General features: G+C 50.0%; 1 protein-coding gene across 1 annotated transcript in view; it reads left to right on the forward strand.

Moving 5' to 3' along the window:
- The first annotated feature begins 604 nt into the window (after positions 1–604).
- Positions 605–26,721, forward strand: part of LOC149339392 (U-scoloptoxin(01)-Er1a-like) — a 34,034-nt gene continuing 7,917 nt past the window's right edge. Inside the window, exons 1-2 of the mRNA XM_089550464.1 lie at positions 605–809; positions 20,396–20,443. Coding sequence (XP_089406590.1) covers positions 20,404–20,443 — 40 coding nt within the window. The 5' untranslated portion in view covers positions 605–809; positions 20,396–20,403. The remainder of the gene's footprint in view (positions 810–20,395; positions 20,444–26,721) is intronic.

The following is a 26,721-nucleotide window of genomic DNA, read 5'->3' on the forward strand; positions in this document are numbered from 1 at the left end:
GCACGAAGAAAGATAAAAAAGAAAGGATTGCTCTAAGCCACATATTCGGGTATTCTCGGCTCAGAAAATAATTAGGCATCTAAACTTAGACCGCACCAAAATATCAGCATTCCATTACAGACGTTCCCCCAACGAACTTCCTTCCAAAAAGCGAATACCGCTAACGAGCGACCGTGTCATACAGTTAAAATACAAACAATGCGTCGTGGCTGCGATGAGAACCGGTGTGCACGTGCGAAAATCGAAGCGTCGGCGGCGCCAACGCCACTTTGGGCGAGGCCGGGCGTCGATCGAAAGCAATAGCGGCTGGTGACTTTCGCCGGAGGAAGTGGAAGAAGAGCGTCCCCCCCCAAAATCGGCGTCCCACGGTACGGGATGGCGACGCCGTGCGCGCGTGAAGGCCGACCGCGCGGAGCATCTCGGCCTCCTCCCCATCCTCCGCCTCCTTCACCGCGCGCGGCACACGGTGGGTGAAGGAAAGCGGGGCATAGGGTCACCGCGCGTGCGGAGCCCCATTGGTCCCGCGGCAACCCTTGCCTTCCTTCGCCCCCGTGGAAATATATAAGGTAGATCCGGCCTTGCCAATGGCGGTTCCTGTGTTGTGTTCACTTTCCACCGCTTCGTGTGTCCTCCCGTGCCCGCCGCCAGTTCCCCCCCTACCGCTCTTCTTCCCTGGCCCACTTCGCACGCAAAAGGACTTTCTCCTCAGAGCCAGCCCGGACGCAGCTCAGAGAAGGTTGTTACTCCGCCGTGGTCGACACAAGAGCTCCGTGCATCCTCCGCCGTCGCAGCAGCCGCCACCTCCGCAGGTGAGGCCTCAGCGCTGACACCCGACCACCACGGCACGGCCACCGGGGCTCGTCAACCCACCCACCCCTCCCCACCTACATGTCCTACTCGTCCAACCCTGCACCGTGGCCCCTCGTCCTGCGGTTTTTGCGTGATCCCCTCCGTGTGTGTGCTGGATCGTGCGCCGAGGCTTGTCCACGCGGCTCCTCTTGTTGGTCTCGCCTGCACGTTATGCAAAGCGGCCGCCGTTTCTGACAGTCCCCGTGGCCTTTGCCACGGACGGCACGAGCTCTCTAGGGTCGGCATCGCGAGGGTCCGCCACTGAGACGGACCATTGTTTTTACTGCGGGAACTGTGGGTCTCAGCGGGGTGGCTACGAGTCGGACAGAAGCTGCCAGCGGGGGAGCGTTGCTAACCGCAAGTTATCGTCATGTTGTCGCGCAAAAGCAAATGTATCCAGGAAGGCTGAGGTATTGAGAGGGTCTAGACACAAGTAACAAGATAGGTCCTGCTTGGTTCCTCCCTGTAGTCATGGTTAATTTCTGTGGGGCTATAAGAAAGGTAACCTTCTTTGTCTGTTCATTCATACGCTCACAGGAGTCCTTTTCATGTTTAGAACTCGCGAGCCTGTAAAAATCGCAGCTAGGTTATGACTTCAGGATGATTTTTCTCTTTTTGGAAGCCGGCGTCCTGAGGATTTGATATTCCCTTTTGAGGAATCAGCCCGTTCTTGCCCGACTATGAAGACAAGCACTGTCTGTGTGATGTAACGCTTTTGTTTATATTGTTCATCATTTGAATAAGCACCGCCATATGAGATGTAACCGAAGTGTACAACTTCAGTTAAATGACTTGCAACTAACGTTAAAACTGCCAAGAGAGAGTGCTTCGTTTATTCGTACTGCACGGCATGGATTTTACCTATCCGCACCTCTTCCTCTATTTATGCTCCGTACCAGTAGTAGAACGCGAATTTATCCGCATCATAATAGACCTAAACTTCCATGTTTCGCGCTGCGCAGTGTGATCTTATGTTTCGAGCATGCTGGGAGCAGTTATTGTGCATTCACAACATCGATTCTGTGTGCCTATACCACGTCAATCTTTGACAGGATACGGGCTGAAATTTCGGAATTATAGAAGATTGCACTGATTTTACTGGCGTGTCCTAAACTTCACAGCTGAATCTTGCTCATTTATCTTGATATCTGCGCCATCTCTCAAGTATTTCTTAAATTAGGCTACTGACGCTATCAAAATCGTTACCGGGGCATAAACGTAGCTGAACAAAATTGAACTTGTTGAATCCTAAGCTTTCGTCATTATGCGGAAGTATCAGTGTTCCAGAGGCCCTAATGATCCTAGTGACCCTAGGGCCCAGGCCCTAAGCCCTAGAGTGCAATAACCTATCTCTACTAAACACTGTACTAGCCTTAACGACCCCTTCAGACATCTTCGAAATCAAGTGCCGACGCTTTTCCAGGTTGCTTTCCTTTTGCTTGCACAATAAGTTAAATTTCGTCACTGTGCGCCACGCACTCCGTTTATTTATCTTTATCTCTCTTTAGCAGCTTCCACTACCCGGAGTATTAGCTGTGTGCGGTTCGCTCAAGTTATAGACACGCAAAAACCACCATATAGCTTCGCCAAGAGGAAACTCTAGGACAGCGATAAAGTCTCTTTGTTTTGCAGTGAAAAATTAAATAGACCAAGGAATAACTAGAGCATTTTTCTTATAATTCGCGCAAACCTGATACTGTGCAGCTTTGTAAATTAAGAGAATCCTCCTGATAATGTAACTGTACCTGCAATTGCGTTTATCTCTTTCTACACGGGTGGTAGTATCAGGCGCTGACTCGGCTGCCCGCTTCTCCCCATGCAGCGCAAATAATCTGTGCATCGCTGTAGCAGCAAGCGCACGCTTGCGCGAGAGATGTATTCCGACGTCCTTCCCTCGAGCGACTGGCGGCCACAGCGAGCTCGCTTTACTGGTTCTTCGCCGCTATCCGCGTGAAAGATGGGCGAAACTGGTTCTTCCTGCCCTTACGTCTCCTGACGGCGTGACAGCGCGGCTATCGCGTCTTTTAAGCCCCAAACCGCACGAGCTCTTCCGAGGTTTCCAGCGAAGCGCACTGCGAGCGATCTTCGCGGTCGGTTAGAAGTAACCACAGCGAGCTTGCTGGCCGGCTGGTTGGCTTGTAGTTCGCGTACCCCATCGTCTTTCACGCAGAGCGTGAGGTTTTTAGCGCCCCCTTCGTCCCTTCCCTCCTCATCCCTGCTCGCCTCGATGAGTGACGAACGCGGAAAGATGGCGGGAGGGGCTTACCGCCGCCTCCCAGTCTGCTGTCCGTCATATTAGACAAGACGGTCTAGGGCCTGCTTTGCCGGCGTGTTTCTCGAGCGTCGGCGAGGGGGCTTCGAGCGGAACACGGAGGAGCATTAGAAGCGCAAACATGTGTAGGCTGTAACGTCGCTCCTGCTTTCTACCCCCCCCCCCCCCCCCCCCTTTCATTTTGCTTTACCTGCAGCGCCTGAAAGTCCGGAGGCCTGTATCGTAGTAGTAGAGGGCAGGGCGACAGGCCCGCCACCGCCGCCGCATTGGCAAGGGCCGAGAATTCCGAGGCGAGATTGACGTGAGAAAACGGAGCCGACGACCGAGGGCTATCTAGCTGGGGGTGCGGGAACGCCAGGGTGTATGGGCGAGCGATGTTGTGGGAGCGTTCGGTTCAAAGGGAGTGGCTCCACTTACTTACGAGAAATTGCGCGGGTACAGAGTAATCAAAAGGAATGCCAGTATTGAAATTCGTTTGAGTGGCCCGGCCCCAAGAGGCGGACTTCTGCTCCGTCAATGAAATAGCCCCTGGGGTCGACATGGGGCGTTACGGGGTGCGAACGAAACACGGTTACACCTGGATATTTAAGTTTCCCTTTGTGAGGAGAAGTAGACGCTTTAAGCTTGAATTTGGGCAAGGTTAAGAGCACACTTGATTATTATAGGTGCATTTTGAGTTTGTTTGCCCGGATACCAGGCATCCCGGTACCAGGCATCCGGATACCAGGCATCAGTTTGCCCCTTTCTTTGTCCCCCTTATCTTCGCGTTGAGTCAAAAGCTGTAGCTGACATGACGGTACTATAAATCAGTGATTATGTTTTAAAAAAGCGCCTTTAATACTCTATGCGGACGAGTTCAGCTTCATTTTAGCACAATATTCCTCCCATCATGACGCAGATTGCTGACTAAATACGTACCGAGTATGCGCCTCTACAGAGCTCACAAATAACGGGCATGGCTAAGGCTTGAATCCAGTGAGCACCCGACGTACTTTATACTGTTTCTTTTTTATTTCACTAAAAAGTTAGGACATACTCTTATTCGAATGCACTGTGTGAAGACTCTAGTTTAAAAACCGAAACCTTCTCAAGTGTACAGCGTAGAAGCATGAAAATGGGTTACAGAAAAAAGTAAGCGAATTAAACCAACTTTCACGCGTTTCCAGATCCGAAATCACTACGTGCAAACGAGCTCCTTTCGGATATAATCGCGGCAATATAGACAAGCCAACTGTTGCTGCGTAGGCTGCGACTCTCGTTTTCTCGGCACGCAAGCGATAGGAATGAGTTATCCGTATCGCATTACGAAAGGGAGACGCACCTGGACTCCGCAACTTTCGCCGCTCACGGTGCATGGACGTGACCAGAATTCGCGGCAGGCAGATCGGGCACGAACATTGACCGGGAGCTAGCTGTCCCTTCTCGCGCGCCTGCAACTTACTCGGCGTTCCTTGTGAGAAGAGTAGGGGCCCTATTTGGTTTTCGTAATCGCAGGCTTCTTACACAGCGCGTGGGTAGCGGCGGAACGAAATTGTAGCAGCGCTTCCCGCCGTCGCCAGAGCTAACTGTTGCTGCACGATGCATACGCGGAGAACGGGTTAATCGCGAGACAGGCGTTGGGATAGCGCGTACCCGGGCTGTAGCACGTGCGCTGCTGTGAAAACACGTACACCACAGCATACTGAGCGCAGAGGCGCGAAGGTTGCCAAGACTGATTTCGCTTAGATAAAGGTAGAGGAAGGATGAGCTTTCACGGCGGGTATAGTGTTTCACCGGTGTACTGAGTGGTCGGTATTCCCCGAAACAAGTGCGAGTGGTCGTCACAAAATGACGATGGAGTTCATTACAATTTCATGTTCTGCCGCCGCAATGCCTGAGTAAACGCGGGCAGAGAACTTCGCGCTTTTCTCATTCGCCTCGTTCGTAGTTTCTGCTTCAGTATATGGCCACTTTAATGAAAAAGAAAGTGTGCAACGAACGTCAGTTCTCAGCGCTACTTTTATGCAAGTAAAAAAGCTGTTAATCAAAAACAATGGGTGGAGGGGGGGGGGGGTTTGTTGGACAAATGTTTGAATCGACCGTATGGAAACTTGATGGTAAACCTTAAAATTTCGCGAAGCATAAATGTGCCCAATGAAAGAAGGAACACCGGAGACTCAGGGCTGTACATTGAACACGAAGCAGAGAGACGACTACGGGACACCAGTATCTTTGTTAAGGTCATGTTTTAAACAGCCTTTTTAAGAAATCATTTTATTTATGCTTTCCTCGAAATATTGCTTGCAGAACTTCATTTTAAAGGGTGTTTCTAGCAGTGATTCGCAGTTAATTTTTATTCTGGTTTGGTTTACTGGGGTTTAACATCCCAAAGCGACTTAGGCTATGTGTGTTAGGTACCCCTACTAATTTGCGACCATGCCAGAGTTTCCTCATCGCACGGGATAAAAGGCGACACAGAGTCTTTTTATTCTACGCAAAAAGAGAGGGCGAACCACTTTCCCTTTCAGCGAACAAGCGAAAAGGTATCTAAAGAAACCATCGATGTTCACGGATGCTCTTTCAGCAGCTCGTAGCCCGCGGGGTTACGCGGTGAAGGCAAAACACAAAGCCACGCAATAGCTTCGACAAAGGACAAGTTCGAGGCCAGGCAATCGACAGGCGATATCCCACCCTTGAAAGGCTCGGTCGCTGTTCCACGGTCGCGCCCCGTAAACTTCGATGGCTATCGGTTACGGAAGAACGCGCGTGCCCGGCCCGCGACATCGGCAAAGAAAGCCGCCACCGCTGCCTCAGTAATGTCTTTTCCTTTCTTATCACCCCCGACACGCCGGGAGGGTTGCTCCGCTTTTTGCGCTGGCACGCGCGGCGTTTCCTCTCACGCTTAGGCGTGCGTTACGCTCGCTTTCCGGAGCCCCATTCATGCGGAAGGAAGGAAGGAGGCCCCGTGCTTTGCAACGGGGGCTGTTGCGTTTTGCAAACACTCTTGCGTGCTTGCTACGCTTGCCGTCTCTGCAACCGGCGAGATGTGTGGTCGGCGACGAAGCAGCGCATTTCGTGGCTGAGCCAAAAATAGAGACGACGGAGGCGCTTGGATTGTAGGTACGCGTGGGACTGGCTTCGTGGGTTTCTCGTCTCTGGTTAGTTTTAGTTTTTTTAATGGTGTGTTGTTCAAGAAAACAAGAGTTGCAGCGTAGCCCGCCATTGTGCTAGAAAAACACGACAATATTGATGTGCTGAAAATAGTTCAGTTTCTTTCCTTTTTAGTGCTCCTCAAGGACCCTGCTACAGAGTTTTTCACGAGGGGAGAGTTTATTATAGGGTATTAGAGCCAGGCGTGGCGTGCGGTACTAGCTTTCTGCCACCGCGCATGCGCAGAACTCTTGAGAAATGACTCTGCCCACGCGCAGATCTCCCAAGTGCGTGTTGAGCGTTATGGGAAAACTGAACTGACAGTGTGCTACCTCTACGTTACGTGCTGAAAGATGATGGGGCGGGATAGTAGAGTTGGTACGTGTCGTCGTTAGTACATATGGCGTACATAAAATGGGGTACATAGTTATCAGTCCGCGTCTTCTTCCTTCATGTGCTGTAAACAATGCTTTCATCAGCAAGCATGTTATCCCAACACTGTGACACCACGGTCGCGCTTCATGTCAACTTCAATTCTCCGCACGTAGTGGCACACTTTTTTCAAGACGTTAACGCCCTTTTACACTAAAAGCAATAAGGCTTTCATTTATCAGCAGTTTACCATGTGCAGTAGTCCTGGAACGGTCTTTGATTTCATGTATTGGAATCCTCAGAGGCTTGCGGAGTTACAGCAATCAGTTCATGTCTTTCACTAGTCACCGTACGTCAACTATATCATTTATATGCCTTTAAAAACACAAGCTATAAAGGCGCAACTGAGTTCGCTGTGCTCATTTTAACAAAGCTGTACAACTGAGCGACCGTTACTGTGACTGGAACGACAAAGAGATGTGCTTCACCACAATTTTGCAGCACTAAAAAGCCCTTTCCGAGTTTCCGGAATCTAGGAAATGCCTTCCCCGTTGGCGCACAAAGCAGGCATCGGGTGCATGGACAAACTTGTGCAGCAGTCGGCTTACAATTACGTCCTAATCTAGTTTGGTAAACTCTGCGCCCCTGCTGGAAATCCAAAACGCGCTTGAAACGAAGGAGAATGGAGCAAAAACAAACTCTCGAAACTCTCTCGCTCATTAAGCATTCAGGAGACGTCGTCGCCGACTCGCTTTCGCACGAGAGTCGCGCGTAGGAAGGAACGGCGCGCAGCACCAGCGGGAGAACCACGCTTTCCTGTGTTTCTTATCCCTTTGAGGTCGCCGCGCCAGCGCACCAGCTCAGTTACGCAATGCGCGCGGGCACAACAACGAGCAAAGTTGTCGTGAATACGATGACACACCTGCGCGGGTGGGCCTCCCTTCCTCTCTTCCCTCTCTCCCACCTAATGGCAGGGTCATACACACACACACACGCCAAGGCGGCTCATTGTCAGCACGCCCAGCAGGGCACTACGTAATCGCCGCCGCCGACGACGACGACCACTCTCAATGCTCTCGCGGTGGTGTCATTTCCGGGTATCAGATTCGCGAGGCGTTTTCTGACTGCTATACGCTCGCTTGTGTGCTCATTCCGCTGATCACGCGCCAGTTTGTGTACTCTTTATTTGCTTTTTTGTTGTTCTTGGTTCTGGTTCTGGATCGTGCTGAGCGCTCTGCTCGGACAAGCGGAGCGCGCTTACGTTTTCTTTAAAAGGGAGTTGAGTCTTTGCTGCCCCTCTAGCTACAAAATGTGCGCACGCTGAGACCGCCTGTCATCTGACGTCACCCTCAGTGCGGTGCTGCAGTTCACAGCCGCTCTGTTGGCAGGCGAAGGGAGAGAGGGAACGGAACGACGCGTTGAGACGACTCTCATGACGTCACCTTGCTCTTCTGTTAGCTGTCAACACGGCCCCGAATTAGAGAGGCTCAAGGCGATTTGGAAACAGTTTCTTCAGTATTCATGCTTGCTACCGAAGAGACATCATGGGAGCTTGAAGATAACCATGCATGTATACTACAGTGTGCACGCATAGTTGTACGCTTAGATGCAGAATATGCCAGTTTTTCCTAAAGTACCCAGTCTATATGAATAAAGTTCAGGTCCCCAGTAGTAGTTTTTCTTTTTTCATGAGTGTGCCTTTGCAGACTCCAGCATGCAAATGTACTGCGCATCTAACCTCGAGAGCATGAACTGTGTAGGGCCTTGATAACATCCCCTGATTGCTTATGCTCTCGTCTGTCTTTGAGTATCTGCTATCAGCGTCAAGGCGAGGCGCTAAGAACCTCAGTAGCAGCTGCAGCCAACCGGTGTGCGAAATATTACCTTCACTGCAACCAACGCCTCCTTTATAAAACTATGCCTGTCAAAAGAGCCCCCCTTGCTAAATCACCCTCTTTCCTGTCCCTCTTTCCCATTTGCCAGCGCTTGCCGCTCGTGGCGCTGCCGGCTGACACTAGTCCCGTCTGGCCCGACCGTGTTCGTACGTTGGTGTGCGAGATCAACAAAGCAAAATATTATTCTCTGGTGTCAACGTGCGCAGGAATATGCCGTGACGTTTGGTTTGCTTCTGTTTGTCTTCTGAGAGCGTGAAGAATGAGGTACTGCTGTGTGCCTATGTGCACATCAAGTGCAAAAAAGAAAGACGCCGGGGTATCGTTCCACGAGATTCCTGCCGACCTCGAGTTGCGCCAACAGTGGCTAAAGGTGATCTCGCGAAAGAACTGGGAGCCGAACACGACGTCGAATTACTCCGTCGTTTGCAGTAAGCACTTTCTTGCCTCGGACTTCAGGGAGAATACCAAAATTCGGCAACTGAAGAAGGCAGCCGTGCCCAGCGTGTTCCCATGCTACCCCTCGTATATGAAGCCTGCATTTGCCAAGGTACGCAGTGATCCAAGTAGTCGAAAGCGTGCAGTGCAGCTCGACTGCGGCCAGGAGGAGGCATGTAAAAAGCGGAAAGTATTAACTGGTGCCGGCTTTGACGATACGCGGCCTATCGATGAGAATGAAGACGCTGGCTACCCTGCCGTCGCGTCAGTAGCTGTTGCGCGACCAGCCTTCGCGCCGTCGCCAACTAACAGGCCAGCATGCTCTAACGCAGCTCCCACTTTGGGTGACACGTTATGCTCTGTAGCGACGACGGTGCATACCGAATCGTTAACTGACAGGACAGCGGCGTTTGCGAAGCGAACATTTTCGACACAGACGGACTGGGCTACAACTACAAGCAGCTTCGTAGATCGCCGAAAACAGAGAGCCAAAGAGAGATCCCTTCGGTTACAGATCGTCAGGTTGCAACAGACGATTGACAGATACAAGGAAGAACTTCGCAAGCTGAAGGAGGACTGCAGTGTAAGTGCCTTTGTGGACGTTGTCGCCGATGCGCACCAGAACAAGGCAAAGGCTGTATTCATTGTGGACCAGGTTACGAATTACGGTAGGAAGAGACCAACGTGGTCTGAAACCACCGTGAGGAACTGCGTGATTCTGAGGAATCTTTCGACCAAGGCCTATGAATACGTGCGGTCTGAACATCTTCTACGTCTGCCGTGCAGGAACACTCTGCAAAAGTATATTGGGTCGGCAAGTGGGGAAATTGGTTTCAGCCCTCTGGTTCGCTGCAGGCTCAAAACAGAGCTTCAAGGCCTAACAACATCTCAGTCAAAAGTGTGCAGTTTGGTAGTTGATGAAATGCACATCAAGCAAAAGCTTGAATATAATAAACAACGAGATGCTTTTGTTGGCGATGTGAATATGAGCGTTGACCTGGACCATCTGACACCAAGTGACAGCGACCAGTTAGCAAATTCATTGCTTTGTTTCTTGCTCTGTGGTCTGTCAACACGCTTTAAGATACCTGTAGGGTACTTTTTTACTAAGGCCTGCACAGGAGCCGAGCTAGCGCATACCATTGTTCACGTTGTCAAGAAGACAGAGGAACTTGGTTTTGAAATAGTTCGTCTTGTTACTGATAACCACAAAACAAACGTTGCTGCCATGGACATTTTAAGCAAGGGAACAGCCAAAATATCTGCTCCACATCCAGCGGATCCTTCAAGACGGCTTTATCTTGCTTTTGACCAATCCCACATTATTAAGAATGTTAGGTCACAATTTCTTGCAAAGGAGATAGGTGGCAAAAAGGAAATTTCATCAGCCCCTTTGAAAGAACTGTACAGAATGCAGAGAGGCTCAACTGTGAAGCCAATAAGATACTTAACACGGAAACATCTCTATCCGTCAAATATTGAGAAGATGAGTGTCAGGCATGCAGTGCAAATCTTCTCTCCGCCAGTTACTGCTGCACTCCAGTATCTAAGAGACCAAGCCGGCCACACCTGTGATTTGGAGTTCAAGTCAGTGGGCCCAACTGTGGAATTTATGTCGACGATGCACAAGTGGTTTTCACTGATGGATGTCAGCAACACCCAGCAGCACATCCACAGAAATGACCCTGATAGCCGGCATTTCAGTGATGTTGATGACATGAGGTTGAAGTGGCTGGAGACTGACTTCCTTGAATACATTGAAAGGCTGAGAAAGGATAGCCACCCTGACAATTTCCTCACCAGTGAGACGTACAGAGCACTGGTCCTAACAACAGCATCGAATGTGGCATGCATTCGTTTCCTTTTGAAGGAAAAGAAGTTCATATTTGTTTTGTCTAGAAAGTTTTCGAGTGATCCAATTGAGGCACTGTTCGGATTCCTTCGAAGGACATCAGGTTGCAATGATGCAATGGACGTGAAGACTGTAGTGTGCGGACTTGAGAAGATGTTGAAGACTGGCATTGTGTCTGCATCAGTTCGAAGCAATGTCAATAGCTCCTCCTCATTCTGTACTGATGCAGCGCTTTCCAATGGAAACACTCAGAAACGCAGCTGCGCAAGCAAAGGTTTTTTCCCATCAGCAGCAAAAAACAGGCTGCGAGATCTTTGCACTACACCATGGCTCCCCAACCCCGAAGTGGCTAGTATTGCCCTGATTGGTGGATACCTGGCCAGGGTCTTGTCAGAAAGGGTCAGCTGCGAGACCTGCATTCAACTTGTGGAAAAACCAAAGGGCAATGCCCCTGTTGATGGGCTGATTGCTCACCAAGACCGCGGTGGACTAAAGTATCCAACCAAAGAGTTAGTGTCAGTATTGATAGGTCTCAAGCGGTTTGTGGACATCATGCTATTTTACAGGAAGTCAATTTCGAAACCATTAGAAACAAGTGTGGAGCATGCTGTTGATGTGCTTGTGGACATGCCCATTTTGGTGTGCAAGAACGAAGAGCCAGGCCACAGGAAGATGTTCCTTCAACTCTTGTGCCGCAAATTCATAAAACCGCTGCTGACTAACCATGCTTTTAATATCACAGACAGGAATTCAGTCGCCAAGATGTATGCAAAGAAGCCACTCTCGCGGAAGCTGCTAAAATTGTAGTATATCGTGTCAACTGTTGCAGCTAGGCATGTGATAAGTACTGCAAATAAATGTTAATTTATTAAATGTCTCATGTTGTTGGGTGTAAGAAAATTTGGGCCGTAGGAACGAACCGAAAGCTTGTTAAAAAGCAGGGCGAATCATAAAATCGAGGAAAAGCACAGTTTTTGGCTATTATTACGCTTTGCGTTCCTGCCCAGCCCCGTGAGCGACAGCTGAAGTGTTTGGCTAGTGGGCTACACGACATTAAAACACCTGAACGAACAAACGAAACTGCTCGCGACTGCCGCAGCGGCTATCTCACGCAATCATATCGCTTGTATCACTTTAAATAACACTTGAGCAGTGCTTCGTTAGCATACACTACGAACTAAATTAAATATAGTGCAATATGCAACTCTACAACCAACATTAGCAGCGCAAGTTCGGCGCGGCGCATATGTTCCAGCACGTTCTGTACGACGGCGTAGTGGCAGCTAGCAGCGCCGCGGTGCGAGCGGCACGTGAAGCGCGGCGTCCGCGGCGGCCCTATTGTGTGGCGCCGGAACTGACAGGCATAGTTTTATAAAGGAGGCGTTGCTGCAACTCCTTCTCTCTTTTCCCTCCGAACGTCGCTTTGGTCCCCCACCCCTTTCCCTCCAGTCGATTTGGCGCTTTTTCGTTCCCTAAGTCAAGGATTCTCGGCAATCCTGACGTTAGAGGAAGTGCGGGGGCCAGTAAGCAGAAAGAGCCGTTACGGCATCGGAAGGCCGCAGCTATGAATGCGTTTTACGGCCGCGTCTCGTTAGAATGTAACCTTTGCATTATGAATGACCTCCTCCCCCTCCTTCCCTCTTGCTTCTCAGTTTTGAAGTTTTTATAGTTGCTTTTTGTTTTCATGTATTAGTTATTGACTCTTCCTCATATGTAGTATCTTCCGGCACAGACGAGCATCGAGGTAGCCCCGGACTTCGTACAAAACTTGCGATTTCTATCTAACTGCAACCGGAATGCCGCCATAGAAGCGTAAAAATCTGAACCCGTTTTACGACACTATAGAACCAAACAAGGTCATTTTTTTTTTTTTTTTAGCTGCAATGAAGATGGCCATAGTGTTTGCCCACGAGCGTAATGGCATCCAAAAGCGACGTAGTCTTGCGGACATGAACCGACCCGTTTGATTTATGTTGGACCCTTATTGAAAAAAATAAATACAGAGGTAACAGCCTTGAAGCCCGTTTATAGGCCAAGCGCATAGCTGGACGAATTTCAAACATCGCACCAGCGCCGTGCCCTGCATCTGAAAGAAGTGTTTGGTGTTCAGATGGGTGGATGAATGTGTCTCGCCTCGGACTTGGCACGTGAACACTACGAAACTTGTGCCCAGACGAATGGGACACAGGAATTTCATTTGAGAGCGACCACGAGCCTTCACCGAGCCCAATTAAGTTCGGGTCGTTGAAGAGGTCCAGTGCATTCCAGAGGTTCCGTGATGGAGATGGTAACTTTAGGTAGTTGCAGTACTGTGTACATCCTGTTTGCGCTCTGGAGTACAACCAGCCGCCGCGGTATAGTACTGTGTCGTGTGTATTCGTCGCAGACAGTGGTGATCGAGTATGTCATCATTACAAGGCGGCCACTTCAAGGAGTTCAACGCGCACTAGCACTCTGGTCACGCTAGTGGCATGAAAGGGGTCGTATACGAGGCGTAAGAATGCCCATATTACACGCACGGTGCTTGATGTAACCTGAAGCAAAACTGCGGGAAAAACATGGCATGTTTTTAAAAACAGATGGAACCATTTTTGAATGGCTTTTCAAAGCTAAGCATTCCTTTATTTAAAGCGTAGCGTAGGAGTTTAGAAGCATGATGATGGTGATGATGTCCTCAGGCTTAATGGCACATACTCACGGCGGGGGATTGGCCAGGGTGCATAGCGGATCTATCTCTCTCGTTCTTTACATAATTAGCTGCGAAATTAGAACGCTGAGCAAAATTTTCAGACGCTGAAAATACGAGAAAGCACTCCATTACATAGTTGTAGATGCCCGTAAGATATGTACAATAGAATCACATCGCCAATTGCTGACTTTGGAAGGTAGGAATTAACTGTGCACGCTTAGAACCATAGTGAGGTTCTATACTTGCGTGCATTCCTGCATGCGTTTCGGTGTGTAAGTTGATGGAAGCACGCGGTCAAGCGAAAGCCCACAGCAGCAACACTATTAGTGGCAAACGCCTTTGCAGATGGGCTAGACGAGCTCCGTAACAGCGAGGAGGCCAAAATTGAATCCCATTTGTGAAGCTCACCCCATTTTGCACATTCTGATTGGATGACACCTTAACCCCCTTCGTTTCTGAATGCCTAGCTATCCGTATACACTTCCGTCAAACTGTTAATACAGCGCTAAAAAAAAAGAAAGTCAGATATCTTCTGATTTCAAACTGCGTTCGAGGCCTATCCAAATAAGCTGTTCATGTTATTTATTGCCTATTGTGTGTTTCGATTCGTAAGTGACACGAGATGTGGAATGCAAGTGCAGCTTGCAATGTTGGAGAGGGACGTTCCTTACTCTCGCTTAACGGGCGCGCGTGTAGACAGAAAACACAAAGCCAAGCCACTTCTCGCGGCTCGCATACCCCAGACAGCTCAGAAACAAGCAAGCACGCGAGATGAGAGCGAGATAGAAGAAGGAAGTCATGCGAATGCGCTCCCATCAGTTCAAGGCGGCCTTCTTTCCAGAGGGGCGCGCGCGATGACACCGACCTGGTTCTCGGTATAACAACGGGGGGAAGACCTTGAGGAACAAAGAGTGAAGGGGGACGACGTGCGAACATTGCGTCGCTGAACATCTGGTGGGCGTCCGGTTGCCGTCTGCCCACGCCTCGCCGCCGCCGCCGCCGCGTTCTCGCATACCGCAATGAGGGCCCACTGGGTGCGCACGGGCGTTGTCCTTCGTCTCGGGGTTTCAGGGTGCTCCTTCGTATCGATGTCTTCGGTAACGAACACGCTGTCGAAGTCAGAAGGCAGGCGCTCCGGAAAAAAGCTAGAATCCTTGGTTGCCCTTCAGAAAGTTGAGCTGAAAAAAAAAAAAACGGAACATTACCGCCACCTACAGCGATCGTCATTGAACTCCCAGACGCTGAGAAAAAGCGATGGCGAAAATGTGGGTTTTGGCTTTACCGAGACGATACCGATAGGAGAAGGCTAAAGAGGAGAAAGTGCTGTATAACAAGGAACAGCGTCTACAACGTACTCACGCCAGCATGTATGCTCAAGGCCTGCTCGTTTTGCATGCGTAGATGTCGACATCTTCGCCGGCCGTGCGCGCTACCTCTAGGTTCATTTTGCAGTCAGCTGAAAGGACACCTACTGGAATGCCTTCTATTCCTACGATTTAAGAAAGTATCAGAAGGTTGGGTTACGCTGTACACGCATGTTTTAACGCCTTTCCGTATAAGAGGTCTCCTTGTGTGCCAAAGCCTTTACAGAAAATATTAGCATACGTGGAGCATCAGAAGAGAACGGCCTTGCCGTTTTGAATGCCCATACTCTTGGCCGAATTCGATGTTGCTCTCGTAGATGCGTCGCATATGTGAGGAAAACGGATAGCACCCCTCACCCTTGTACGGCATAATAAAACTTGGTATTCGTGATGCTTACTCAAGGTAGCAAAACGACTTAATATCGCTTCCCTCGGACTATACGAACTTCGAAGAAAAAGCACGTGCGAGAAATGCAAAGAGAAACTTCGGAAGCCTGCGTGCTCCTGCCTCGCTCAACATGTGTCCTGTGCCAAGCGTCTTCGTGCTTTTGCACACAAGACGTACACGACCCCAAAAGCGCTTCACGAAGTCAAATGGACAAGGAAAACAAAACGTGAGCGTGTCTTCGACAGGACCTGTCGCGTCACAGCACTACCATGTTTGACAAGCGCGACCTGGTACGCCGCGATACGCAAAACTATACCACGGCGTCAACCTTTGACTTCTTTCCCCGTGCAGCTCGTACCAGCGGCCGAACCGGAACTAATGCATAAACGCCCGCTTCGGAACAGCTGCTTCGCCCTTAAGGAAGCGCTGTGCGAGGTACGCGGCAGCGAGCGATGGACTCACGGAAGGAATGCCGCATGGAGCTGCTGTGCATGCTTATGCACACTAGCCTTTACAATTGGGTGATGTCTATAATCTGTCAAGCACAGTTGGCTCACACGTTCTGTTATCAGGCAACGCCCACAAATTATAGTTAATGCCAGCACACTGGCCTTACCACCGCTCTATCTTCTTTTAGTCCCATTAAGCCTGAGGGCTATTCAAGCAAAGAGGCATAAACACACTCAGCTTTTGTATGGACGATGGTGTTTAGTCTGCATGAGCGCATTGACGCTGACGTGTTTTATAGTCCTAACGGTCGTTTTCAACACGAAGGAAAATGGGCGAAATATTGCAAATAGCAGCAAACTCTCACAGAGCGAAATTTTCCGTGGGGAAAAAAAAATCTACAAATAAGGTCCTACCACTTCCCCGTTCGCAGTCGCCTTTTCCAAGAATTTCCCATAGGCCCGCCTCTGTCCAGAAGCCGTGCTGTGATGACGTGTTTTCTGCCTCTTTGATATCAAGAGCTGGCGGAAGCCGTTCCGTAAAGTCTTGCGCACTAGCAGGTCTCCGCTAATGCGTAACAATGATATATGGTTATGGCGGCTACCAGCCTAGACATCTAGTACACGATTTCTAGATAGCAAATACAAATTACAGCAAGTACACTAGGCACTTTCTTTTGTTTTCGCCTGGAAAGGAAAAACCGTTTTTCGCAATTTACTCGTCAGCTGCCGCCCCGCCGGCAAAAGCGGGTCGACTTCCCTGCTGATTGTCGCAAAATCGCCAATACGAAATAGCAAAAAAGCAACATAAAATGCCATCGCTAATTCACAAGGCACCGCGGAGCAGGCGCGCACCGGGCCCCCAGTGTCTCCTAGCAGCAACATGAAGCAACCATGTAAAGTGGCCGTCTTGTCTTCGTCAGCGCGACATAGCCCCCGTCCACCCGAGCCCCGCCCCTCTCAGGATCTGGGCGCCGGTAGATGGACAGCTCCTGGCGAGCCTCTGGACAGCGTGTCCTATACCGCTCTACCGCGTCGCGAGATTACTGAACTTGTAATGAGGACAGCTGCTCCGGCGGAAGGAGCTGGGAAGAACGGCGAAATGACGGACGATTTTGCTTTTCGCGTCCCAGCGGGACGCACTGGCGAGGAAAAATGACCGTAGACGTCAGAAAAAGGAGGGCGGGGGAGTCGGTAGCAGGATGGGAGGATCATCGCGTTCGGGGCAATGGCTTGCCGTGTGGCCACTGAGTTACGTTGCACGTATCACTGTAGCGGATCCGAGGAGAAACACGTGGCAGCTGAGTCCCGCGATCGGGGATGACCAGGGTGCTTCTTGGAGCGGAGGGGTTCCGTGCGCTGGAGGGCTTCGTGGATGAGCTGACGCGTCGGAACGGCCGAGTCCCGGCGGGAGCCTCTGACCCCGCCGGGGTCGCGAGGTCGCGCCGGCGGCTACCGCGCCGCCATCGACGTGCGGGACGTCGCGTTCGCCCGGCGATAATGTGGCGCCGCAGTGCCGTTGCTGCTGCCCCCTGCTAGTGCGGCTGCCGTTGCCCTCGCCTCGTAAACCCACTTGGCTGATCATGTGCGCCCCCGTTCCCTCTGCACACTCGCGGCGCCACGGCGCGCGCCGGGAGTTGGAAGCTCCTCGGCTTCGCTGGCTTCGATGCGCAGTGAAGCTGCCGCGTAGGAGACGGGCTTGTACGCCGTTGGCGCCTCTTTCATGCTTTGGAAGATGAGCCGCCGCTCGGTGAGTTGCGCGCCAGCGTTGCGCCTTGAGGCAAAGAATCAGTCCCCTTGATGAGCGGCCCCGGATGACGTATCCAGTTTGCCTATACCCTTCCTCCTTTTCCCCTTCCTTATTTCTTTGAGAAAGTCTGCTTCGCCAGCTTTCTATTTTACCTCGATTAAGTGAAAGCGCGAGTGAAGAAGACGTGAAGCTGCATTTCATCGTGTTTAAGATCCAAGAGATATTTCACACTGTAGCAGCGACGTTCTCGGGTGCTTGTGCATAGGCTCTTTCCCTGAAAACGCTTTCGTCCTTCGTCTTAAATAGAGACCATGAAGATGGCTAGCATGCAGTAACTAGACAAATGACCAGGACTGGAGCGCTGTACTGCGATGATTTACCTCTATTCATTTCGATTTGTCGGCCTCACGTATACTCGAGCAACGCTAATCGATAGAACGTGGAAGTGTTTGGCGCTGTAAAATCATTAACGGTTCAATCGCTACCGATGCTTCGAGGCCTGCACGCCAAGTTTCATAGCCAAATTTCCGAAGCAAGAAACGTGAAAGATTGAATAGGTCGTATCTTCGTTGCCCTCCTTTCAACCTTAATGAGCGATGCGAGAAAGATACTGTGCTACACACACGTGTATCTCGTGTGTATGTCGTAAACAAGCGACGCGCGGACGCTGAGCGCGGAGGCGATGAGTCGTGAGGAGAAACCCTCGTAGTGACGCGCGCCTGTCGCTTAGTGCTTAACGTTCTCACATCAGCGCATGCATTCGGCGGTAGTAGGTGTTATGTAACTCTAGCGGGAAGAAACATAAGGGCGGCGTGGCCGGGGACCGCTCATTGCTTTCCGATAATCGTGCGAGCGTCTCTCTCCTTGAGAAAGCGAATCCATTTCCCTCGGCTCGCATGATCCAAAGGGAATGCGCGTATTGCGCACGCAATTCGCTGTTTTCTCACGTGCCACGCTGATTCGCATTGACCCACTTTCTCGTTTTCTCTCCCCCCCCCCCCCCCCAAAAAAAAAAGGAAGAAAAACAAAAAGACGCGGCTTCCGCGTTCGCCTATACGACTCGCGTTCGCGCTAATCTCTTCATGAAATCGTGATTAAACCTAGCTTCCACTGACCCCCAAAAAAGCACGCGTATGTCCCAATTTGCGCTCAAATTCACTCAGTGGCTCTGAGGAAGACGACGAGAAGATGAGAGAGAAGGAAAGGAGAGGACCGAGGTGGTGGGGGAGGGGACGTAATGAGTGTATCGGAAAGTGAGTAGCCGACGGCTCGAGTGCGCGTCTGGTTCCGAGGATGCGGTCCTGCTTGTTTGGCGCCGTGAAGCCTCTACAAAATAGGACCATCGGAGTCACGCCGCTCCTCAGTCAGGGTCAGCGCGCTTCCTCGGTCGATTTGGCTGATAGCCCCCGCCGCTGTCCACCTCACGATAGCGACCGGCTTTGCTAACGGCGTCGTGAGCATCTTTGTTAGCGGCGGCGTCAAGGTCTTCCAGGTTCTAATTAAGCCCGTCGGCGGCGCCAGTGGGTATGGGCATTCCGCTGTCCGGACCGCGTCGCTCTTCTCGCGTTCTAGATCTGCTTGGAACGAGGCAGTAAGTGATGGCAGCGGCTAGTGATTGCCAGGAATGTCATCGGCACTGTTGAGATCTCGCCTCTCGAACCGTCCTTTGCTAAACCCAGCGAGGGCACGTACGGCCTTGGCCTGCGAACCCGCCACATACCGGAGGAGAACGGTACGCGTCGTTGAGCGCTGTGTGATGAACAGAACGTGACTGCGCTAGCGGCCGACTCGCGGCCTAGGATGTACACCTTGAGACCTTATTTCGACTCGCAAGGGTGAAGACAGAATCTCCGATTAGCAGCGCGCAGGTTTCGGGACGCGTCTTCACTGAGTCCCTTACTTCTGCGGAAATCAGCTCTAAGCGTGGCACGAAGCAACGTATCAGATTTGTCTGCATTTGGGTGGAATTAACAGACGTCTCCGTCCTGTGGAGTAAAACGTTGCAGTAGATGAAGGCTGTAGTTGCGCAGTAATAAAGGTATTAGTGAGGTGGGAACTTTCGAGCGGAAGCCAGAACAATTGTGCTCATAAACATCCCTTCTTCTACAATGTACGTTGCGCGAAACTTTTTGAATTGAGTGCTGTAACATGAGAAAGAGGCGTCAATGCATCCTTCTACGCCCTTTTGATCCCGTTTTTTTTTTTTTTTGAGCCGCAGCTCCTGTCAATCATACCTTTATATTCCATAAGCATATGTCGTTCTTGTATGGGGTGTTCGAAATCCTTGCTGCTTTGTAGTGATTATAGTTTGCGCCTTATTTACCTAACGTACTCTTTCTTTATATGCATTATGGAACTGCTGTTGTAATCAGTATTTTCCTTCGCGCAATTACCTGGCAGACCCCTTTCAGCTTGTGTTCTGAAACCTCTTTTAGAAAATAATTTGCGTATGATCTTCAGCATACCATGCAGATTTGATTCTGTATTTCTGATTCGACTTTGAAGTTTTAGACAGCAAGTGATACCGTTGGCCTGGAGCTCTTTGACGACCGAATAGGATTTGGATATAGCTCATGCTGGATGTACACAGATACAAAGAGGATAGCAATGTCGCAGAAATAATTCTCGGCACAAATTTCGGCCACACGAAAAAAATCCTTACACCAGTCGACGGATTCTATCGCACAAATTCAGAGGAAAGCTTGAATTTTCACTCGGTCAAAAAGCAATGAATGAATTTGCACAGTTTTCGACGTTTCCTTGGTCATCTTTTATCCGTTTACTAGCATAAAATAGCTGCTATGGTTAAATCAGAAAATATAGCAAATCATTTTAATGATCTCGGGCTCACTAATAGAGATAAGAAAAAAAACATTAATCTCTCCATTTTCTATGCTGCAAGTGTGGTATCATCAATGACATCAGTTTCTGTCCTTCTTTTCATTCTTTCGCAGGCTCAACGATGCATCGTAACCTGATCGTTCTGGCCCTCAGCGCTACAGGTGAGGACTTCCAGTCACCCATATTTGTCCTATGTTCGTGTACAGTGGTCAGAAAGCCACTCCTTCCCCAAACATGCGCAACGAATAAAATAACAAACGAAAGAATAAAACAAAATCCGCGAATTAGAAGTCGCACAGTAGTGGTCTTGCTGCGACCAATTCTTTACACGGATATTTCACTCGACACTGTAGTCGGATACAACTCAAGACCGAAGCGGCAGATGCCCCACAAAGGAGTGCCTCCAGCCAATGGCGTCGACCTTTTCTGATGACGTCATGGTTAATACCCTTGGCCTTCCAGCCAATGGCGTCCACCGATTCTCATGACGTCGTGCTTAAAGGTGCACTGAAGAGGAATCTGAACTTGTCTTTTTGCCGCGAGAACTCGATCTACACGTTCCTAGCATTCTTAGAAACTGCGACTTATTGCCCTGTATGGCCGATTTCCCAAATTAAATTGAATTAACGGCCGGCTCCCGCCCTTTTTTTTGAATTCTGCCTCCTACGGTGGGCGGAGTCGACCAACGCGTGGAGTGCCTTTCACCCAGTCCCGTGGCGGCTAGCCGCTCTGCCATCGGCGGAGTAATACGTAGTAGTCCGTAGCAGCAAATAGTCCGCGCGTATTTTTATTTCTGCGGGGTTATTTTGCGTCTATATTATCTGCGAATGAAACTATTTATTCATGGAAACCTAAAAAACAAAATAAAGCGAAAGCAAAGCCTCCACGGAGCTGGCTGAAAGGAACTTCATGCGTTGGTCGACTCCGCCCATCGTACGAGGCAGAATTCAAAAAAAAGGGCGGGAGCCGGACGTTAATTCGATTTAATTAGGGAAATCGGCCATACAGGGCAATAAGTTGCAGTTTCTAAGAATGCTTGGAACGTGTAGATCGAGTTCCCGCGGCAAAAAGACAAGTTCAGAATCCTCTTCAGTGCACCTTTAATACCCTTATACCCTGCTCGCGTGACATCGTAGGTAGTGGTGGAGGAAAGTAGATAAAGAACGTCTTAATCGGATTAACTGCGGCGTCTTGAAAATTGGTCGACGCCATTGACTGGAGGGTCTTCTTTGAGGAGTATCTTCCATTTCGATCTTGAGTTGTAGCCGACTACAGAAAATTTTGGTTAGCATATTTCCGGAGCTACTCAAAGGTATACTTCTAAAATGCTTAGTCAACTGCAAAAAAGCAGAACAAAAACGCACAGAACGAAGAACTGAATGAAGGTCGAGGGAAGCCGCTCGGCATCGTTTCACCAAGATGACGTCTCTTAATCGAAACGTCGGCTAGAGGGTTGGGGCTTCCCTGCTTCCCTGTTTTTCGTTTTGTTTTTTGAAGTATTTCATCTGCCCTGAACTCCCTTCAGGATTATTTCTAATTGAAAGACGAACTTTATCGATTCCGCGTTATTTTCGTAGTCCACGATGCACAAGTTTAGATATTAATACGTCTTTATTTCTCTTGTGAAAGCCCCTACTCCATCACCATTCGCGGATATCATAGAAGGACAAGAAAATCGATTTATCACTACGCCTTGTCGTCCACATCACTAGTCTATACGTTCGCCGAGTGTAGAACAGGTTTATCAAGGAGAATGAGACAAATGACTTAAAGCATCTGCTTTTATGCGGCAGCGCCCATTATACAAAGTGTTGCGCAATAAGGCTTGAGGGCCGTTGAACAATAACGCGGAGCGGGCGCCAAAATGCGAGAACTAGTTCGCACCGTTTATCTACTTGGACAGTAATTGCCTCTCCGCCTCCGCTACGCCAAACAATGCAGCCCAACCTTGCACCTTACCCCGTGGCATGCGCAGATGTTCACGCATCCCATTGTGTGCGCAAGCTTCTCTTTGCTTACGGTATGAGGAGTACGGCCACTCAAGTATGCAACGCGAGTGCAGCTAACCTGAGAAAACGTAACTTTACTACAGAGGCGGGATTTAATTCTTCCGGCTAGCGAGGAGAACTTCGAAAGGCTTTCTTAGAGATTTTATATCAAGTCTTATTATGTGCAGCCTTTATAAAAGCTATGCAGCCCACTAGGTCTGCTTCTCAGTCATGCAGCGTTGTTCGCTTTACGTCGTCAGCGCTTCATAACTTTCGGCTATGAGGGGAGCTCTTGTCCTCACTTCACGGAAACTTAGGACCTTCAGTGGTGCTAAAGAGCCCCACTGCACGGTTCAGAAGCAAACCCCCTGCACTGTATATTTTTGAGAATGGCTCTACTTCGGCCCTGGAGAGACGCTGCCGTGGTGCTGCGTGCGACGAAGTCCTCTTTAAAGTCGTTCACGGACACAGAACTGATATGCTCCTTGTTAAAATCCTATCCCTGTATGTGTGTGCGCGGGACTGTTGTGTGAATGCGCATTGGTTCATCCTTAGCATCCTCATCTGGAGTAGCCTCCCATGTGTATTCTCTGGCTAATACTTCCAATTTTTATTGAGGAATGTCGCCTTCTTCAGATCCATCTTGGGGAAGCAAGACTTTTCAAGTAGTCGACTGGAATGTGCTTACATGTGGATAACAGCAATGTTGAGTATAGTATATTTACCCTACCAAAGAAAGGCAGGCAGAAAAGAATATCTGGTGGCCAGCATTTGCTCAAGTCGAATTGCTTCCTACTGCCCAGTTGAGGCTCAGTTGTGAAGCCTCTGCTGAAGATTCTACATACCACGAGTTGCCACGCCACGTTTTAATTTTGAGGGCTCTATATTCCTTCCTCTCACAAGTAAGTTTTGCAGGAGCTACGCGAAACAATAGCCAGTATGGTCGTCTTGGCTATATGCCTTAACGCGAGACATTTTCCCAGGACGAATAACAACCCGCCCTCTCTTTTCCAGACAAGCCTATCGTGCACTCATTCCCACTGTAAAGCGTAGCAGCCCATCAAAATGTTCCTGCGACTGACCTCTCAGACTCTCCCGTCATTACAACTTTGTTTGGTTCTCCCTGCGTCTCACTCCCTTCACCAGTGTCACAGCCTCATTCGCCTCCCTACGTTACATACTCCGCCCACAAAGCGAAAGAAAACGAAACAATACAAAGTGTGGGCGACTGGCTCCCACGTCTTGGATCACGCGTGTGCATCGATCGGAGAGATCGCGCCCTCAAGCATTACACTTGCACCTGGCCAGCACGTGAGGCGGCAACGTCGGCACCGGCGCCGAGCTTCCAGCGGTGCAATTTATGCGCGGTGTGCAGTTTGGCGCGAGGATGCTACGCGGGGCTGCAGGTGGCTAGCAGCGCAGATCGCCGCAGCGTACGAAGAAGCAGCGCAATGCATTCAAAGCTGCGATGCAAAGCTCGCGCTGTCGAGCGAACGGAGAGAGACAGAGAGAGAGGGAGGGAGGGAGAAAGAAAGGGCGGCCATTGCAAAACCTCCGTACCGTCAAGGCCGCGCCGGGCTCCTCTTCCTTCCTTCCTCCGGGTGATAGCGGTAAATCTTGAGCGCCTTCGGGAACGCCTCCTTGTAGCTTGTGGAGAAGCACGGCAGAAACAGGTTGCAGCTCTAGCAGAGGATTACTGCTTATTAGACCGGTCGATCGGCCGCCTCGTCTAGCTTGGCTGAGAAACGCAACGCGGTGAGCGCGCGTTCGCTCGCCGGAGGTCAGCGACGTTTAATGAGGTTTGGAGCCGCGCGCGCGCTTCGCGTTTTTATGGGCGCAACGTGTTTGCCTTCTGTTCGGCGTCGATATGTGTTACCGCGTAAATGATCGCCGCGTAGCCCCGGCCGGCGACGGCGCACCTGCGCGAGCGACGCTAATGTCCTGTCGTCGTCGCTTTGATGAGCTGCGCGGATGGAGGACGTCGAACGATAGCACGCGCAGATACACAAGCGATACTGCGCAGGGATGGCGCGACCCTAATGATTGTGCGTGCGCGCTATAGTCACTACCACCGACGCCGGGCCCATCGATATTCTCATGAGTGCAATCAGCTATGACTCGGCTTATTGAGAATCACCGAGTAAAGTGGTCTATGCGTTCTCTCTCAGATCTTGCGATGAAAACACTCGATGGAGGTGGCTACGTTGATGACATCAGCATGATGGATAGTGACGTCACAATGTCATATCTTGCGATGACATCAGCATGAGGGAGAGGGACGTACACAACGTCATCTCGCTAGGAAAAACCGGAAACTCGTGTTTAAGCGATGTTCTCGCCACTTCATCTCGCCTACCAAGGAAGTCTTCCATTCAGATACACGTAAGTTACATTCAGGGTTTCTTTTAAAGCGACCCCTGTCTTTTTCTCTGACAGTTTTATCGATATCATCTGAAACGCCTGAGGATGAATTTACGCTGTCAAGAGCCGTACTTGTGCGGCGTAAACCCCTCTCATTGCCACGTCATGCATACAAAATCTCTCGGCGTTTCCTGTTACCTTACCTACGAAAGGAATTCGCGGAAGAGACTACGTCCACATTCTCCGCATCACGCTCGATGTGAAGTTGACCTATTTCAGTGTAACTTTTGGCCCCCAAACCACCAGCCTTGCGACAGCGTAATGGGGCGAAGACATGTCAATCGCAGGTCCCAGCGTCAATGAAAGACACATGCTAGTTCAAAGAAAATGGAGCTACGAGTGTGTTGCATTACCCGCTGACGTGGGCGACGGTCGAAGCCTCTTCTGAAGACCGTCTCCCACGCCTACGGCTGGTGCGATGGTATCGCGAAGAGGCTTCGATCCTGTACCTATACGCTTGTCACCGCGAACCTCGTGGCGTCCTATTATACTGCGTTCTTGTGGCCGACAGACAGCTCGCCAGACGAAAAGATGATAGATGATGTTCGACTCACGAACCGCTTCGTTCTAGCGGCAGAGCAATTGACTCGACGGCGCACTCCGTCTGATCCGCCGGAAAGGTTCTCCCCCGCGGGGTCAGCGGCTCGCCGCCAAAGCCCCACGGCGTCAATGAGATGCGGCCTCGTTGAACGCTATCCGGCAGGGTGCAAAGAGCGCGACGAGTTCGTGACGACGCCTAGAGCTGAAAGAGGAGAGCGGATGCCTTCGCTCGGTGCGCGGGCGGCAGAAATCATCCGGAAAGAAGCGTGGTGTGAGCGCATCTGCCGAAAACGAGAATCCACAGTGAATCCACAGAGGAAGAAGACACTTCCTCCACTTTGCTCCTCTCTTAGTTTTTTTTTTCTTCTTTCGTTTGTTTCACGCGTGGAATTCCGTGTTTGAGTTGCCGCGCATAAAGAGCGGGAAGAAAGTGGAGTCGTGGAACGGAAAGTTCGTGTTTCTGGAATGTCGGGTTTCCGGCAGAAACTGGAGAAAAAAAAAAGCGAAGACTGATAGCGTCTCCTCATTAATTCCTGTTTTACTGGTCTTTATGCCAGTCCTGCGCTGTGCTAATGTTTGATATCAAAAACAAGAAGATATATAGTTGCAAACAAATACGTTCCCGGGGAACGAGTCACGCGGTTGCATTAACACGTCGTTAACCTTCTGCCTGGTTTCCCGCAACACCTGGGCCGACATCTGTGAGGCATGTTTACCCGAAGATGAGAATCGCCGGGCTTTGGGTCGTTAGGTGAGGTTAAGCTTACCACCCAAAGAGGGCATCTGTTCAATGACGTAATCACGGTGCGCGTCACGCTCTAACCCGGACATTAGTATTAATGTAAAACAAATCAAACGGGTATGCACAGCTCGAAATGATATCATTCTATTTCTGGCAACGTTAACCACATTAATTCATCGCTGCGGCTTCCTCCTCTCTTTACCCTCCACCGCAGCTGCAACGTTTAAGAAGTAAAGTTAGTTACTCGCACTCAAGCTATATTTTTCGCTTCAAGAAAAAACATTGACTTTAAAATCTGGAAAAAGAAGAAAATAGTTTCATAGAGGAACTTTTGTTTTTGCTCATAAAGAATTACCTGAAATTTATCACAGAGAGACCCCATAACTTCTCATTAGTTGCTGAGGGATCCCTATTTAGAATAATTTTCCTTTGTGATCTATGAAGAGGCCAGAAATGCGTCATCAAAGCTTTGTGTTTTTGTTTAAAGCCTCTTATTTGACAAAAACAGTATGAATAGCTCAAAAACTATTAATGCACGCACGCCGTACACTTCCACGTTCGCGAAATAACAGCTTTATTTTTTTGTCAAACACAATTATGTCGAATTAAATATTTTTCTTATTATCCGAAGCTGTTTCCGCAAAGAAGACTCAGTCGCAGTGTTATTTAGTTAAACATTCAGCCACGTCCGAGGCGCGCAGTAGAACTTCGCGACGTCCATCTTCAATGCTTATTTTGTAAAAGCGAT

Source organism: Amblyomma mixtum, chromosome 6, assembly GCF_055824585.1.
Source record: "Amblyomma mixtum isolate Tamu chromosome 6, ASM5582458v1, whole genome shotgun sequence".
Classification (NCBI taxonomy): domain Eukaryota; kingdom Metazoa; phylum Arthropoda; class Arachnida; order Ixodida; family Ixodidae; genus Amblyomma; species Amblyomma mixtum.